The following is an 18,190-nucleotide window of genomic DNA, read 5'->3' as shown; positions in this document are numbered from 1 at the left end:
TTGGGGGCCTTCGGCTAGCCAGTTTCTCTGAAGGACCTCTGCTCTCAGGCGGGGGTGGCTGTGAAGCCAAGCCAGATGGGACACATCTCAGAATGTGCGAAGTGCAGTGCTGCTGAAAGGGTCCCTGCTTCGTCTTCGCCGCCTTAGAGAGCTCAGTGTCTGAGTCTGCCCGGACACCCGGGCTTTCCTTGCGCTGTGCACACGTCCTGTTCCCTGTGCCTGGGATGGCGAGCTCCCGGTTCCCCCTCCCTCTCACCGGAGTTTCTACTCACCTCTCACAGCACCCATCACACTGTTGAACTGCTTGCAAGTCTAAACGGGAAAAGGTAGACATTTGAGAGACTGTCAGCTCCCCGCCGGACACGTTACAGCATTCCAGAGCCGAAGCAGAGTGAGTGCTTGGTAAACGCTTGCTGAGGGAAGTTCTATAAATAAGTAACAGATCCAGACCCAAGAGCGGAGTAGCAGGCTTTATATTACCCATTTAGAATTCAGATCCTGTGCAGTCCAAGGCCTTCCCAAACCTGACATTTTTCTCTACGTCATCACACAGATTTCCTGTCAGCATCCTCTGTCAGGGTAGCTGCAGGGTCAGGATAGCTGAGTGGTGACAGCTGGGCTGCCAACTTGCTCCGGATTTAAAAAAAAAAAAAAAAGCCTTTGGCCCGATTTTGTCTCCTATCAATGGTTGTAATGATTAAGAGATTTTTAATAAGTACGATTTAAAACACCAAAGCTTTGGAAAGTTTAAAATTGTGTCTCTAAAGGCACTGCCATTCACTTATGTTCTCCTATTTTTCTGATTAAGTAGCTGCTTTCTAGAGCGAAAAGGAGGCGAGTGTCCAAAAGCAGTAAGTCTTGTAGGACTCAGGTCCTGGAGGCATTCGTGAGGCCACGAAAGCTTTCCCGTCTCTGACTTCCCTCGCTGAGAGTCTTCCTGCTCACAGGCATGACTTCGTTTGTCTTGGTGAAGGATACTACACAAACACAGACTATTAAATTACATTTAAAAGTCCAAACAGCAAGATACACAGAAACACCAGAAGCCTCCTCATTTCCTATTCAAAACCTGCAGCTTTGTATTAAATGATTGAATGTGCAAAACTGTAAGAGCAGACCGGAGTGGGCGTGAGGGGCAGGGGGACGAGCCACGTTCGCTGCAGAGTTCAGTTGGGAGGACACAGTGCAACCCACCCTCTGCCTGCTCTAGTTTCATTCCTCTTCAGAGTCGTTCAACAGGGCGGTCTGGTCCGGGTGATCCGGCTTCAGCTGCTGAATCCCAATGATTTCCCCTCCTCCCTGTCTCTTCAACCGAGTCAAAAACCTGTAACAGGGAAACCATAAGAGCCACTGAGCCGGAGGAAGTCCCTTACTCCCTCACCCAGGGATGTGAGAACATGTGCTGCTTGGTCAGGCGTTTTCTTCGTGTCTATACATCTGACTCGGATGTCTCATTTCTCAGTAGATAAAGGGACTCAGGGTTAGAACCAGTGCCTTCCAGCCTGCTGTCCACAGACCAGGAAGGACAACGACAGGACACTGACCGTGACTCCCTTATCTGGTCCCTGTGCGACTCTTCCTGGGTGAGGTGTATCTGTGAATAAGGACCTAGAAACAAGGGGGCAGTGACAGCGGTAGACCCAGAATACCCTGTGCTAAAACCACCCTCGTCCTGTGTGGCTGTGCTGTTTACTGTTTACTAGTCGTGTGAGCTTGGATGAAACTGCTCAACCCCTCAAAACCTGGGTTTACCCCTTCTTTTAAAAAAAAGTAGAGATGGCAATTGTGGGGCAGTGGTTTAAGCTGCTGCTTGGGGTGCCTGCATTGAGTTCCGCCCGTGCTGGGACTCCGCTTCCTTTCAACGTGCCTGGAAAGGCAGCAGATGAGAGCCCACGTACTTGGGTTCCTGTCACCCACGTGGAAGACCGGAAGGCACTTGTGGCTTCTGACTTCCTCGTGTCCCAGCATCACTACTGGGGCAATTGGGGGGTAAACCAGAGGGTGGAAGAGCTGTCTCTCCCTCTCTCTCTCTCTCTCTGCCCTTTCAAATAAGCGGATTATTTTTTAAAAAGGGAGTGAACAATTCAAACACATAACAGAGAAGGTCCAGTGTCAAGTGCTTCCTGTGTTCGCAGGACACAGCCCATGTAAGCAGTCGGTAGTGGTTATCACCTGCGCATCTCTCAGCCTTTGAGCGCTTTCTGCCCGATGCAGTGTGCGGCTGTCATGAGCGCTCTGGCAGGCAGGCAGGGCAAGTGCAGGCGTCAGGTGACGGGTCCAGAGTGAACCAGCGGCAGCAGGGACTACAACCCAATACCGATTCCTAATGGTTTCTCAGCACAGGCTTAAAAAATCTGTCAGAACTGCATCTGAAACCTGGGTCTTGGGCTACTGTGACCCAGCCACGTGACTTCACAAAGCCACATGGCCCTCACTGGCGAGGAAGGGTGGTGATGCGTGGCCTGCAGCGTACAGGACCTTGCACAAGACTTGGCACTCGGCCAGCAGCAGTGCCTGGAGGTGGTTTAGAAGGAGCGCATGTCACGTGAGCCGTCTCAGACATACCAGTAAACCAGGGAGTAGTTGGTGGCCACGATGCAGAGAGCAGCCAGGTAGTGCCAGCAGAAACACATGGTGATGAACATGAGGTTTGTGTCTTCCTGCTGGTCCCACTCAGGAGTTCCAAATGGTGGGAACAGCACAAACCCGATCTGGCAGATTGTATGGAGAGAGCAGTTCAGGGGTTAGTAGTCCTGAGACACGGCTGAGCCGCCTTCCTTTGGCCACCAGAGTGGTCCACACTACCCCACCTTGAGGTCCCGCACTTGCTTAGCACAGATGGGCCTTTTCACCCAGGAACACAGCTACCAGGTTGATTTTGGCTTTAGCATAGGCTGATTTGAAAACAGCCCAAATTCAGGGCCTGCACTTCAAGTGTCCAGTTCAGTAAGCACAGCCTCTGCAAGGTTATCAGCCCCAGTTGGGGAGGGCAGGTTGGGCGCTATTTCAGCGACTTGCCAGCTCCCAGGGGTCTTCAGGAAGGGCATGGAGAATGTGCATCATGAAAAACCTGTGCATAGGCTTCAAAATGGACCAAATAAACCTCTTTCAATTCTACTTTCCATGAGCTTTCTGGGGCGCCCCCATGTGGTTCAGGGATTTCTGCTCATGTAATACATCGACAGGACATCAGTAGGCAAAACTGGATAGACCCAAAGGAAAGGGCGGCCTGCACCTGTTCCCTTGAACGGCAGAGCTGCGTCTTCAGGCAGCACGCCGCTTTCAGGAGCTTCTGCTGGACTAGCTCAGGGGTCGGGCACCGCAATCCAGACCACTTGGGGAGCACTGGTATAAATGTAATCACCTGCCAGAACCAGGTTCCCTGCAGAAGAACGAGACTGGTTCGGAAAAGTTCCAGCACGATGTTGTCCCGAAAGATCACCTCGAGGAAGACGCTGACACTCCCTCCGAACAGAGCAACGAGCAGCAGCGAGTGGATGTGCCGGTCCAGGGGAGGCCGGTTGTGAACGTGGTAGTAGAACAGAAAGCCTGCCGCAAACCGAATGCCAGCCGTGAGACAGGCTTTCCTCCCACGCCTCTCCCAGTGCTAGCCGCTGCAGCGCTGGGGGCCGGCGTCCCTAACCCGGAAGAGCCACAGATGCAGGTCAAGTTCCTTCGTGGGGGTGTGTAGAGAATCAGCGCTAAAGGATGGGGGTCTTTTTAAACCTCTTTGTTAAACTCATGGTTGGGGGTGGTGTGCAACACCCTGTGCGTGTGTATGCCTGAAATTCACTTTGGCCCTTATCCACCTCTCGTTTTCCCTGCTCCCTGAGCTAGGGGAGTAAGCGAGGGGGGTGGATTTTCATACCCCAGTGAACTGAGGCCTATTGGAGGCCTCTCAGCTGGGTAGGCCACCTGGGACCTGTGATGGAGGCAAGACAGTACCAGCCCAGGGAGGGGAGGTGCAGTGCAGGTCCCCTGCGTGGCGACACTCAACCTGTCTCTAGGACACGCTCTGGGCGCGTGCTTGTATGTGCACTGCACTCTGGGACAGGTGTGTGCACACGTGTGAGCAGGAGTGCGCGTGGGCTTCAAGAGCTGCCCCATGGAATCTGTCATCTGGGCTGCCCAGAATGCAGGATCAGGTCCTGTGCAGAGTTTGGAAGCCCAGACGTGTGGAGTTTCTGGGAAAGGTTATTACAGTTGCAGTCTTCCTGGTATTTCGTACTCTGATCTCTAATAGATTCAACTTGTCAGCCTCCTTCCCTTTCTCTACCCACTCTCACCTTCAGCGAACACAGACACGGCCATAACCAGTCTGTCCACCCCCAGGGGGATGTGGGTGACCAGATAGGTGAGCATGTCTACGATGCCCGAGACTGCAAAGAACAGGTACATGGTGCTGTGCTGCCAGTTCATCAGCTTCACCCACTGCTTTTCATTGTAGAGGTGCAGGTGCGGCCCATCTGGAACAAACTGCTCGGCCAGGATCCCTGCGGGAAAACCAGAGCGGAAATGAGAGTGGCTGTGAGACAAACCGGAGACAGCCAGCAGTTACCAAAAGCCACTGCAGCCTACAATAAGGGGGTCCCTGAGTGAGCTCTGCAGACACCTGGCTGTTGTTCCTTTTAGAGGGTTGGGCACGGGGGAAGAAATAGCAGAAACACAGCCACACACAAGGTGCCCAGGAGTTTTGCCCAGCAGCAACAGAGATGAGGGACATTGGACACCTGTAAAGTGGGCATGGGAAGAGATCCCTGAAAGCAGCAGTTGGGTTGAAAATAGAACTGGAGCAGACGCTCTGGTGATGGAGAGCCCTGCACTCTTGGGGGTGTGTCTGTCGGAGCAGACTCCCAGGGAGAGTCTCTCTTTGGCCCAGAGTGAACCCTGTGAGCCCTGGGCGCTGCCTCCATTTTTTTTTTTTTTTTTTTTTTTTTTTTAAGATTTGTTCAATGGAGAGGCAAAGTTACAGAGAGGGAGAGATGGAGAGAGGTCTTCCATCTGCTGATTCACTCCCCAAATGGCCACAACAGCTGAAGCTGGACTGATCCAAAGCCAGGAGCCAGGAGCTTCTTCCAGGTCTCCTATGAGGGTGCAGGGGCCCAAGGACTTCGGGCCATCTTCCCACTGCTTTCCCAGGCCACAGCAGAGAGCTGGATTGAAAGTGGAGCAGCCGGGATTTGAACCAGTGTTCATATGGAATGCTGGCGCTTTGGGCAGAGACTTTACCTGCTAGGCCACAGCGCTGGCTCCATGAGTATCATTTTCACACAGCCAAGGGCCCAAACAGAAGATCTGTAGCTTTAGTTACATGGGTGCTGTCCTTACCAGTTAAACCACGTGCCCCTGTCACTGCTCAGCTCCAGAAAGAGCTGACCAGGCCAGCAAAGGGAGGGAAGCACTGCTTTGCTCCAAGAGAAGCCACTGTCGGCGTTTCCTTCCCTCCCGAGAAACTGAGCCAAAAATGACAGGGGCAGCGTGTACCTGCAGCGTAAGAGCCCTCCTGACCCATGAAGTGCGAATTACTGCGGCCCCGGCTTTCGGTACAACGCACCAGAGTACAGAAAAGTTCCTCTCTCACCCCTCTGGTGGCTCTTTCCAGTCTCTTCCTGCCTGACTTCCAGCAGAATCCCCCTGCTCTAAAACAGCCGTGAGAGTTGAGGGTGGCAGCCGTGCCTGTGAGCTGGGTGTTACCTACTACTCTGAGACTTCAGAGAGAAAGGCAGCTGGGAGTGGGGAAGGAAGAAGATTTTTCTTTAAACTCCATTTGGTACCTTCCTGGGATGTGTGTCCATGAACCTGGTCTATTTGAATTCATTCTTGGGGCCAGCACTGTGGTGTGGCGGGCAAAGCCACCATCTGCAGTGCTGGCATCACATATGGGCGTGGGTGGGAGTCCCGGCTGCTTCACTTCCCATCCAGCTCTCTGCTGTGGCCTGGGAAAGCAGTAGAAGATGGCCCAAGTCCTTGGGCCCCTGCGGCCGCATGGGAGACTCAGAAGAAGCTCCTGGCTCCTGGCTTCAGATCGGTGCAGCCCTTGCTGTTGCAGCCAACTGGGGAGTGAACCAGCAGATGGAAGACCTCTCCTTCTTTGTGTAACTCTGACTTTCAAATAAATAAATCTTTTAAAAAATTGTTCCTTTTTTTCTATTTTTATGTTATTCCTTTCTCATCTGGGATGTATCTGTTCCTAAGACTTTCGATACCTCCATCCCTCTGAGGCAAAGCATTTGGTTGATTTGGGAGTTTCTCATAGTGCACTCTGATGTCAGGTGCTGTTAACTGTCAGTACTATTAAGCTCAGCCCACAGTGGATGTTAGCATAGAACAGCCTAGTGGCCACCTGGACGCCCTTGTCCTGGTATCTCTGCTAGTGGAAACATCTACGCAGGTGCTTTTAGAAAGTTTGTGAGAAAATGGAATTAAAAGATAAGTTTATTTTGCTGTAAAAAAAAACATGTAGAAATCCATGCATAGTTTTTTCAGAATATGATCTATGCCACCTGTGATGCAGGGTGTAGGCATCCCATGTAAGCACTCGTCCAAACCCCATCGTGGAGACTTGGATGGAGTTCCAGGCTGCTGGCTCCAGCCTGGCTCAGCCCTGGCAGTTGTGGGCATCTGGGGAGTGAGCCAGCGGATGAAAGATCTCGGTCTTTCTCTTTTCTTCTGTAATTCTACCTTTCAAATAAATAAGCATTTTAAACAAACCGAAGAATATGCATTTTTCATGAACTTTTTTTTTTCTTTTGTGTCCTCAGCTTCTCTGGATTGAAATTGCCTCCTATTTTTTTAAAAATTGTTTTTATTAAGATGCATTTATTTGAAAGACAGAACAACAGAGAGAGAGAGAGAGAGTTTCCATCAACTAGCCCATGCCTTCCTTATATAAATGACTACAGCATGCGGGGCTGGGCCAGGCCAAATCCAGGAACCAGGAACTTCACCCTGCTCTCCCATGCGGGTGGCAGGGGCCAAGGTGCTTGGGCCATCTGCTGTCTTCCCAGGGGCATCAGCAGACAGCCGGACGGAAGTGGAGCATCCTGGATTCCAACTGACACTCCTATGTGGGATGCCACTGTCGCAAGTGACAGCTTAAACTATTGTGCCACAAAACACTGGCCCCGTGAGCTTCTGAAAACACTTTATGTGCGTTGAGTTCAATTTTTTTTTTTGGGGGGGGGGATCAAACTAAACGTCATGCTCCTCTGGACAAAACGATCCCTGCTCTTACCAATGACAGAAAACAATGTCCTGACCGCGGCTTCGATGATCTCCAGGCGCTGATAGTGGAGGCTAAGCCTGCTCTTCTTCCCCTTCTGGTGGAAGTACTTGAGTGGGAACTTCACGGACCACCACAGCCCCACTATCAGGAAGAAGCTGCCGGGAAGAGCGTGGCCCTTGAAGTTCGCCATCGGTATTCTGGGGCACCTGGAAAATAAGGCGGCAACTGTCAGGTGGCTGAACGAAGGCAGCTGAGATGTGTGTTTTGGCAGGAAACCCGCTACGTGCCCGAGGATTCCAGATCACAAGCCACCCTGCGAAGGGCCAGCCCTCATCAGGAAAGTGGGACGCGAGGTCACCGTGTGCCCTTCTGGAAGGCCAGGCACAGGTGGAGGGAGTGCCACTGGCCTCACGGCTTTAAGTGAGGGTAAAATGAAACATGGGAGAGGGAAGAGGAGTTAGATATAACACTTATTGAGGTCAATGTCAAGAAACCTTCCTAACACATCAAAGGAAAACTAGAAAAGCATTCGATTACATAGCAGCATTGTTTGTTTGTTTTAGATTTTCTTGTTAATTTGAAAGGCAGAGAGTTACAGAGAGAGAGACAGAGACACAGAGAGAGAGTCTTTCATCCGCTGGTTCACTCCCCAGATGGCCGCAATGGTCCAAGCTGCGCTGATCCAAAGCCAGGAGCCAGGAGCTTCTTCTGGGTCTCCCACGTGGGTGCAGGGACCCAAAGACTTGGGCCATCTTCTACTGCTTTCCCAGGCCACAGCAGAGAGCTGGATGGGAAGCGGAACAGCTGGGACTTGAACTGGCGCCCATATGGGATGCCAGCACTTCAGGCTTTACCCGCTATGCCACAGTGCCAGCCCCTACATAGCATTTTTTAAAATATGAAATCAACAAAAAGCAAACAAAAATCATAAAAATGCAGCAGCTTTATGGTAAATTGCTACTACATTAGAATGCTTGAACACATTAATAAGACCATAAAAGAATGGGCAAAAGACATGAATGGATGATCCGCCAAATAACACCAACTGATAATAAGCCCCTGTCATCGGAGATGTACAAATGAAAGCACAATACCAGTTTTCATCTTATTTGAAAAATGAGCTTTTGGTGTGGCATTTCTGGTACAAATGAGCATGGGTCATATGATTCAAATTTTGTAGCCATCAAAGAATTATGCAAATATCAACTTATTCCAAAAGAATATTTCAGGCATGGTTTGCTTTTATCCCATTTATAGTAGCATGAGATGCTGGAATCAAACTTAGGAGTGTTAACTAGGATTTATTCAGAAGAGAAATGAGCATTTTCCCCTGGGGTCTGAGTGCTGACCTAAAGACTATGGAGGGTGGAGCCAGTGTTGAGGCAACACGGGTAAAGCCACTACCTGTGACACCAGAATCCCTTCTGAATGCCAGTTCAAGTCCCGGCCGCTCCACTTCCAGTCCGGTTCTCTGCTAATGCGCCCAGTCAAGCAGCAGAAGATGGCCCAAGTACTTGAACCTGAGGTCCAGGCAGAGACTTGCTTCAGGAACAGACCCACCCACAGCCTGCCTTGCACTAGAGATGTACGTGATGCAGCCAATGGGCTAGGCTTGCCTGGAACTCTGGGGCTGTAGTCCCCATCTCTGTGTGTCCAGAAGGCAGGACCTGGGGCCAAAGAAAATTATTCTGAAGCCTTAAGATCTGGGTTGTTTGCCCTGTGGTGTTTTGGACTGACTGGGGGCCGATCAGTCCATTCTTCTTGCTTCTTCAACATTTTGAAATAGCATTGTCTTTTCTGTGCTTGGCTGGCCACAGGATCTGGCCAGCAACTACATTTCTCCAGTTTCATAGGCTCACGGCTGGAGGAAAATTTGCCTCAGGCTGAATCATGGCTTGAATCTCACCCTTATCTGACTTGGATGAGACTTGGGACATTGACTTAAAGTTGATGCTGCAATGAGTTCAGGCTCTTGGGGATTATGGGAGTGGAATGAATATAGTTCATATGTGATAAGGGACATGAGTTTTGGGGGGCCAGGGGTGGAGTGCTGGAGTGTGAAGGTGTCCCCTCCAAAATTTAGGTGTTGCAATTGTGATAGTGTTAAGAGGGGGCCCTTTTAAGATGGGATCAGGCCACTGGGGCTCCTCCTTTTTGAATGACACTAAGTGCCCTTATAAAGGGGCCCTTCTGTCTTCAGCCACGTGAGGACGCAGCCCTCACTGGACAGCAGGCACCTGTACCTTGATTGTGGACTTCAAAGGCTCTGTAACTGTGAGAAATGAATTTTTGTTCTTTATAAATTAACCAGTCAACAGTATTCTGTTAGAGAAGTAAAAACAGATCAAGACAGTGACCTAGAGGGCCTGTCTAATGGGGCAGTGGGTTAAGTTGCCACCTGCAATGCTGGCATCCCATAGGAGTACTGGTTCGAGTCCTGGCTGCTCCACTTTCAATCCAGCTCTCTGCTAATGCTCCTGAGAAGGCAGCTTATGATGGCCCAGCACTTGGGCCCCTGTCGTGTGGGAGACCCAGGTGAGTTCCAGGCTCCTCCTTCAATCTGGTCCAGCCTTGGCTATTGTGGCTCTTTGGGGAGTGAACCAGCAGATGGAAGATTTATCTCTCTCTCTCTTTCTCTCTCACTTTCTTGCTCTCTTTCCTTTCTCTCTGTAACTCCACCTTTCAAATGAGTAAGTAATAATAAAAAGAACACATATCAAAACACATAGCAGGGGCCAGCGCTGTGGCGCAGCGGGTTAATGCCCTGGCCTGAAGCGCCTGCATCCCATATCAGCACCGGTTCGAGACCCAGCTGCTCCACTTCTGATCCAGCTCTCTGCTATGGCCTGGGAAAGCAGTAGAAGATGGCCCAAGTCCTTGGGCCCCTGCACCCACATGGGAGACCTGGAATAAGCTCCTGGCTCCTGGCTTCAGATCAGCTCAGCTTTGGCCATTGTGGCCATTTGGGGAATGAACCAGAGGATAAAAGACTCTCTCTCTCTCTCTCTCTCTCTCTCTCTCTCTCTCATGCTCTACCACTCTATGTAACTCTGTCTTTCAAATAAATAAAATAAATCTTAAAAAAAAAAAAAAACACATAGCAGTTTTTCCTCAAAGAAACTTTTTATTTAAGGAATACAAACTTCATGCATTTCATAAGTACAACTTTAGGAATATAGTGATTCTTCCTATCACACTCGCCCTCCCACCCACACTCCCACCCCTCCTCCTCCTCTCTCTCCCATTCCCAGTCCTATTCTTCACCAAGATTCATTTTCAATTAACTTTATACGCAGAAGACCAACTCTATACTAGGTAAAGATTTCAACAATTTGCACACACACACACACAAAGCCTGTTCAACAGTTGAGACAAGGGCTGTTCATATCTTCTGCTGAATATACTAAAATGAAATAAATCTTTGAGACCAAGTTTTACGGTTAACTCTCATAATACAACTCACTGAGGACACAGGTCCTACATGGGAGTTACTGCACAGTGACTCCTGTTGTTAACTTAACAATTAACACTCTTATGTGTGATGTCAGTGACTACCCGAGGCTCTTGACGTGAGCTGCCAAGGCTCTGGAAGCCTTTTGAATCCACAATCTCCGTCAGCATTTAGACAAAGCGTAAGCAAAGTGGAAGGTCTCTTCTCCCTTCAGAGAAAAGTACCTCCTTGGCTGGCACCGTGGCTCAGTAGGCTAATCCTCTGCCTTGCGGCGCCGACACACCGGGTTCTAGTCCCGGTCGGGGCGCCGGATTCTGTCCCGGTTGCCCCTCTTCCAGGCCAGCTCTCTGCTGTGGCCTGGGAGTGCAGTGGAGGATGGCCCAAGTGCTTGGGCCCTGCACCCCATGGGAGACCAGGAGAAGCACCTGGCTCCTGGCTTCGGATCAGCGCGGTGCGCCGGCCGTGGCGGCCATTGGAGGGTGAACAACGGCAAAAAGGAAGACCTTTCTCTCTGTCTCTCTCTCTCTCACTGTCCACTCTGCCTGTCAAAAAAAAAAAAAAAAAAAAAGTACCTCCTTCTTTGATGACCACTTCTTTCCACTGGGGTCTCACCCACAGAGATCTTCATATAGGACATTTATTTATTTATTTATTTATTTTGCCACAGTGTCTTGGCTTTTCATGTCTACCAGTTTATTTAAAAGCAAAACAAAACAGGGACCTAGAAGAGACAAGAACCCACACTATACATAGCCTTTTTCAGCCGTGGCCATTTGCATACATAATCCTAGTTGCCTTTTGCACACTGCCATTTGCTTGCTTATCAATGTCAAGTGTTATTTATCAACTTCCTGGAGCTCTCTTAACGACCTCTCCCTCCCCTGCACCCCTCCATTCTCACAATCATCGCATTATGCTCATGAAGTCTTCAGTGTCATAATTACGGCTCGGTACGTCCAAAGTCCATACCAGGGCAATCAGGCTTTTTATGACCCAGTCCTGGGCTATCTCTTCGATCTCACCCAGCACTCATCCCCTGCCACCCCGGGTCCCTCAGTTGGGTCCGATTCCTTCGTGTGTCAGGATCCTGCGTGATCTACTCTTTCTAGAACAGTGGCCTCATCGAGAGCCGGCAAATCTTCTCCTTTGCTTTATTCCAGTCTCTGCTCAAATGTCTCTTTCGTTCTTGGCTATTCAATGAAAAGTAGCAGACCTACAGCACTGTTCAATCCATGTATCCTTGCAAATTCTCCTTCAAGTGTGATCGCTGCCTGATGTTATCGACCCCCCCACCTTTTTTTTTTTTTTTTTTTTTTTTTGTTAAACATCTATCTCCATCCACGGAAAAGTAAGCCCCGTGGAAGGAGGAATTTCATCTGTTTCATTATTACAGTCATCACAGTGCTTACAGTGGGGTCAGGCACATGGTGTGTGCTTAGCAAACATTTATATAATGAGTGAATTCTGATCCCAGCAGTGTACCTTGGGTTATGTTTTCTTCAACACTGTTTTTTGTTCTGGAGTTCAAAGCTGTCTTGTGTTTCTTTTGTTTCATTTCCCATACACCCATCATTATGTTTGTCTATATGAGACCTAACAGATCTGTCCAATGTCTACCAAATTAAATTCCAGACGTGCTAGCATCAGACTACGTTGTCAGTTCTATTTTCTTCCTAGGGTCCTCTCTTCCAGAACTTTCTAGCCACCTGTTATAAACGGAGCTGACCGGCTCTCTGTCCTCATGGAGCTCTCAGCACTGCCTTCCAAGTTCTTTGCTTTTTTCCTGTTTTGGATTCCCTCGTTCCTGAATGCCATGTGTTTTTGTTTTCTGTTTTATTCTCAGTAATATACACCTAGTATTTCCTCAAATATGCATAAAAGGGAAAGTCTTTGAGAACAGGCATGGCTTGCAATCTCTCTCTGTTGATTGGAAGGGCTTATGTTAGTCCATTCATAGTAATGTAATTATGTCATTATATTTACATCTGTCATTTTGCTATTTTTTTCTGTGTCCATGCATTTTTCAGCTTTATTGAGGTATATGCGACAAAAATTACATATATTCACGGAGTGCAATGTGATGTTTTGATATATGTATACATCGTAAAATGGTGGCCACAATCAAGTTAAAATATTAATCACTTCACATGGTTAGGTTTTCTTTTTCTTTGTCATCTGAATCCTGCGATGTGCTCTCAGCAGATTTCAAGTACACGGCCCATTGTTCAACTGCAGCCACCGCGCTGTGGGTGAAGTCTCTGGAATTATTTTATTCAGGTTACACCTGCAACGGTGCACCCTCTGACCAACAGACAGCTCTTCCTCTCTCCACTCCCCAAACCTGGTGACCACCCTTCAAAACTGTTTCATTTTTTGTTTTTGTTTTTTTTTTTAGGTTCCTCACATAGATAACTCAGTATTTATCTTTCTGTGTCTGGCTTATTTCACTTAGCAATAGTGTCCTCCGGGTTTATCTGTGTTGTTGCAAATGGCAGGATTTCCTTCTTTTCAAAGGCTGAATGCCATATTGTACTAGTATACCACGTTTTCTTTATCCATTCGTCTGTTGCCGTATGTTGGCTGTTATGAGCAATGCTGCAGCGAACGTGGGCATGCAGATGGCTCTTTGAATATACTGATTTTTATTTCCTTTGACTAAGTGTCTAGCAGTGGGGTTGCTGCATTATATGGTAATTCTATTTTAAATATCTTGAGGAACCTACACACTGTTTTTTGTAATGGCTGTACCAATTCACATTTTCCCCAACAGTGTATAAAGGTGCCTTTTCCCCCACATCTATACCAACACTCGTTAGCTTCTGACATTTTGATGACAGCCCTCCTAACAGATGTGAGGTGCTTTCTCATTTTGACTTGCATTTGCATTTTCCTGATGCTTAGTGATGTTGAGCACCTTTTTATATATCTGTTGTCTAGTTTGTATATTTTTGGAGTGAAGTATATTCAGGTCCTTTGTGTGTTTTATTTAGAATTTTATATGTTATTATTTGTGCGTTATATGGAAAGCAGAGAGAGAGAGAGAGAGATAGAGAGAGAGAGAGAGAAAAGAGAAATCTTCCATCTACTGAATGCCTGCAGTAGCTGAGCTGGGCCAGGCCAAGACCGGGAGCCTGGAATTCAATCTCAGTGTGGGGGCAGCCATCCTCTGTTGCTTCCCCGGGTGCACATTAGCAGGAAGCTGGAATTGAGGTAGAGCTGGGACTTGAACCCAGGTATGCGGGATGCGGAAGTCCCAAGCGGTGTCTTTTTTTTTTTTTTTTTAATAATACTCGATAAAGAGTAACCATTTTTCGAGGCACCTTTCTCTGAAGGGAGGAGAGAACTTCCACTTTGACTATGACCTTGTCTAAATATGATCAGAGTCAGTGAACTCAAAAGGCTTCCATAGCCTTGGCAACTCATGACTAGAGCCTAGGGAGATTACTGAAGCCATAAACGAGAGTGTCAATTTGTTAAATCAACAACAGGAGTCACTGTGCACTTACTCCTCATGTAGGATATCTGTCCTTAATGTGCTGTACATTGAGATTTAATGCTATAACGAGTACTCAAACAGTATTTTTCACTTTGTGTTTCTATGTGGGTACAAACTGTTGAAATCTTTACTTAATACATACTAAACCGATCTTCTGTATATAAAGAGAATTGAAAATGAATCTTGATGTGAATGGAAGGGGAGAGGGAGCAGGAAAGGGGAGGGTTGTGGGTGGGAGGGAAGTTGTGGGAAGGGAAGCCATTGTAATCCATAAGCTGTACTTTGGAAATTTATATTCATTAAATAAAAGTTAAAAAAAAAAAGAGTAACCTTTTTTCCTTCATTTTATTTGAATAGGGGAGAGAGAGAGAGAGAGAGAGAGAGAGAGAGAGAATCTTCCATCCACTGGTTCACTCTCCAGGAGGTCTGGGCCAGGCCGAGCCAGGAACTGACTGGGATCGCCGTCCATTTCCCCCACATTAGTGGCAGGGACCCAAGAACTTCACCTGCTGCCTTGCAGTGTGCGTACCCCATAGGATTCTGGAACTGGAAGTGGAGCTGGGACTGGAGCTCAGGCATTCTAATATGGGATGAGAGCTTCCCCTGCAGAGGTTTCAGCACTGCACCAAATGCCTGCCCCTCCATGGTTTTAAATAATGGTATTTGGTATTTTCGCTATTCAGTTGGACTATTCCATATATATATATATATATTTTTTTTTTTGACAGGCAGAGTGGACAGTGAGAGAGAGAGAGAGACAGAGAGAAAGGTCTTCCTTTGCCATTGGTTCACCCTCCAATGGCCGCCGCAGCCAGCACGCTGTGGCCGGCACACCACGCTGATCCGATGGCAGGAGCCAGGTACTTCTCCTGGTCTCCCATGGGGTGCAGGGCCCAAGCACTTGGGCCATCCTCCACTGCACTCCCTGGCCACAGCAGAGAGCTAGCCTGGAAGAGGGGCAACCGGGACAGAATTCGGCGCCCCGACCGGGACTAGAACCCGGTGTGCCGGCGCCGCAGGGCGGAGGATTAGCCTAGTGAGCTGCGGCACCGGCCCTTATATATCTTATACACTAACTCTGTTACATTTACTTGTGTGGTTTACAAATACTTTATCCCATTCTGTGTGCTTTTTTCATTCTTGATAATTTCCTTTGCTGTGCATAAGCTTTATTTTTTTAAGACTTATTTATTTATTTGAAAAGCAGAGTTACAAAGAGGCAGAAAGAGAGAGAAAGAGAGAAAGAGAGAGAGAGAGAGAGAGAGAGAGGTCTTCCATCCACTGGTTCACTCCCCAAATGGCTGCAATGGCTGGAGCTGGGCCGATCCGACGCCAAGAGCCAGGAGCTTCTTCCGGGTCTCCCACGTGGGTGCAGGGGACCAAGGTTTATCAGCTATGCCACAGCACCAAATTCTGTGCGTAAAGTTTTAAATTTGATGCAACCCCATGTATTTACTTTTGCTTTTATTGCCTGTGCTTTGCTATCATATAAAAAAATCATTGTCAGTACCAATGTCCTGGAGTTTCCCCCCTGTTTTCTCCTAGGAATTTTATGGTTTTAGGTCTTAGATTTAAATCTTTAATCTATTTTGAGTTGATTTTGGTTATGCTGTAAGATAAACATTCATGGGGCAACACTGTAGCATAGGAGGCTAAACCTCCTCCTGCAGTGCCAGCATCTCATATGGTCACCAGTTCACGTCCCGGCTGCTCCTCCTCTGATCCAGCTCTCTGCTATGGCCTGGGAAAGCAGTAGAAGATGGCCCAAGTCCTTGGGCCCCTGCACCCATGTGGGAGACCCAGAAGAAGCTCCTGGCTCCTGGCTTCAGATCAGTGTGCAGCTCCAGCAGTTGCAGCCATTTGGGGAGTAGACCAGCAGATGGAAGCCCTTTCTCTCTGTCTCTCCCTCTCTCTGTCTGTAGCTCTACCTCTCAAATAAATAAATAAAATCTTAAAGAAAATCATTGAAAAAGGCATTCATTTATTCTTTTTTTTTTGGCATGTGAACATCCAGTTTTCTCAACATTGCTTATCAAAGAGATTCTTCTTTCTCCATGAGTGCTCTTGGCACCTTTGTTCAAGACTGGTTGACTCTACATGGGTAGGTTTATTTCTGGGATCTGTATTCTGTGCTGTTGGTCTTTGTGTATATGTTTTTATGACAGTACTGTGCTGTTTTTCACTATAATTTGAAATCAGGAAGTGTGAGATCTTCAGCTTTATTCTTCCTAGTTAAGAGTGATATAGCTATTTGGGGTCTTTGTGGTTCTATCAGGGTTGGGGTACGTCTATCCCGTGGGTCGTACAAATAATTTGATCCACAAAACCATTTGGTTTGGCCCTGCCAAGGCAACCGCAAGCAGGACTCAAAATTTAATAAATTGGGGCTTTGTGCTGTGGCATAGTAGGTAAAGCTGGTTCAAGTTCCGGCTGCTCCACTTCCGAGCCAGCTCTCTGATATGGTCTGGGAAACCAGTAGAGGATGGTTCAAGTCCTTGGGCCCCTGCACCCATGTGGGAGATGTGGAAGAAGCTCCTGGTTCCTGATTTCACATCGGCACAACTCTGGCCATTGTGGCCATTTGGGGAGTAAACCAGTGGATGGAAGACCTCTCTCTTTCTCTCCCTCCCTCCCTCTCTCTCTCTCTGCCTCTTTGTAACTCTGCCTTTCAAATAAATAAAATATTTTTTAAAATTTAATAAATGTATAGCAGGGTAATTTTTTAAAAAGATTATTTATTTGAAATGCAGTTACAGAGAGGCAGAGGCAGGGAGAGAGAGCAAGGTCTTCCATCCACTGGTTCACTCCCAGATGGCTGCAACAGCCGGAACTGCATGGATCCGAAGCCAGGAGCCAGGAGCTTCCTTCGGGTCTCCCACACGGGTGCAGGAGCCCAAGGACTTGGGCCACCCTCTACTGGTTTCCCAGGCCATAGCAGGGAGCTGGATCAGAAGTGGAGCAGCTGAGACTTGAACCAGCACCCGTATGGGATGACAGCACAGCAGGTGGTGGCTTTACCTGCTACGCCACAAAGCCAGCCCCTGTATCTTTTCATGTCTTGTAATTTTTGGTTGAAAACAGCATATTTACAATTTTTATTTACTCATTTTATTTATCTGAAAGACAGACAGAGATAGACAAAGAGAGAGAAAGATAGCGTCTCTTCACTGCTTCACTTCCCAAATACCTGCAACAGTCCAGGGCTGAAGCCAGGACCCTGGACTTCAAGCTGGGTCTGCCTTGAGAGTGGCAGGGATCAAACTACTTGAGCCATCACCTGCTTTGTCAGGGTGTGCATTAGCAGGAAGCTGGAATCAGGAGAGGGGTCAGGACCCACAGGAGATGTGTGCCTCCCAGGTGGTGTCTTAACCAAATGCCCACCCCTGAAAACAAAACATTTTAGATAACTCTAAGTACTTTGCATTCTGTGTTTCCAACAGGTGTACTTTCCCCCTTTTCAGCGACTCCCCTGGGCTACATACAGACTCCTTCCTTCACGTGATGTGCAGGTGCTGATGTGTCTGCTCTGTTTCGTTATTCTTGGTTTTCATTTCTTGCCTTGGCTTCCTAGAGATCACCTGGGCCAAGATTTGCTTCCAGTTCCCTCAATCCATCTGTGTAAGAGAAAGCCAAGTCTCCAGTGCCTTTCACTGCCCGCCAGGCTCTCTCAGGTCTCCCCAGGGGAGTGTGGAGGGTTTAACCTCAACTCTTCTAGGACTCGGATTTCCAGCATCTCCGTGTCACATTCCTCACTGGTCTGCTGCTTGTTCAAAGCAGGATGGAGGCAAGCAAAGCTGTGAGTTCCCCTGCGCATTGCCACAACTGTGGCTGCATATTGAGCAGCAAAGTCAACATTTTTCAATGCCAACTTGGCACTGAGTCTGTTTGTGCGGTAGCAAAAGTGCTGGTTTTCCTGTTCTTCAAAGCCGTTGACTGAGCCAAGGGGGTGACGGAGTGATCGAAGCAAAATGATCACTATTGCCTACTGTTCACTTGTGAAGATAACAGTTTTTTTTTT

The 18,190-nt window shown here is 48.1% G+C and overlaps 1 protein-coding gene across 4 annotated transcripts in view; it reads right to left on the bottom strand.

Annotated features, from left to right (window-relative positions):
- The window catches only part of TMEM45B (transmembrane protein 45B), a 50,371-nt gene that overhangs the window by 1,993 nt on the left and 30,188 nt on the right, over positions 1-18,190 (bottom strand). For 2 of the 4 annotated variants that reach the window (XM_070065549.1, XM_070065544.1), the window contains exons 2-6: positions 7,235-7,431; positions 4,287-4,493; positions 3,365-3,549; positions 2,566-2,711; positions 1,055-1,324 (exon numbers count right to left, since the gene is read on the bottom strand). In XM_070065549.1, the coding sequence (XP_069921650.1) occupies positions 1,213-1,324; positions 2,566-2,711; positions 3,365-3,549; positions 4,287-4,493; positions 7,235-7,415 (831 nt within the window). In that variant the 5' untranslated portion in view covers positions 7,416-7,431 and the 3' untranslated portion in view covers positions 1,055-1,212. Of the gene's footprint in view, positions 1-272; positions 313-455; positions 1,325-2,565; positions 2,712-3,364; positions 3,550-4,286; positions 4,494-7,234; positions 7,432-18,190 lie in introns of those variants that run through there. The other 2 variants (XR_011385012.1, XM_002708356.5) reach the window with 2 other exon arrangements.

This window comes from Oryctolagus cuniculus, chromosome 1, assembly GCF_964237555.1.
Source record: "Oryctolagus cuniculus chromosome 1, mOryCun1.1, whole genome shotgun sequence".
Taxonomy (NCBI): Eukaryota; Metazoa; Chordata; class Mammalia; order Lagomorpha; family Leporidae; genus Oryctolagus; species Oryctolagus cuniculus.
Note: the sequence above shows the minus strand (reverse complement) of the source record. Positions and strands in the feature narration are given on the sequence as shown.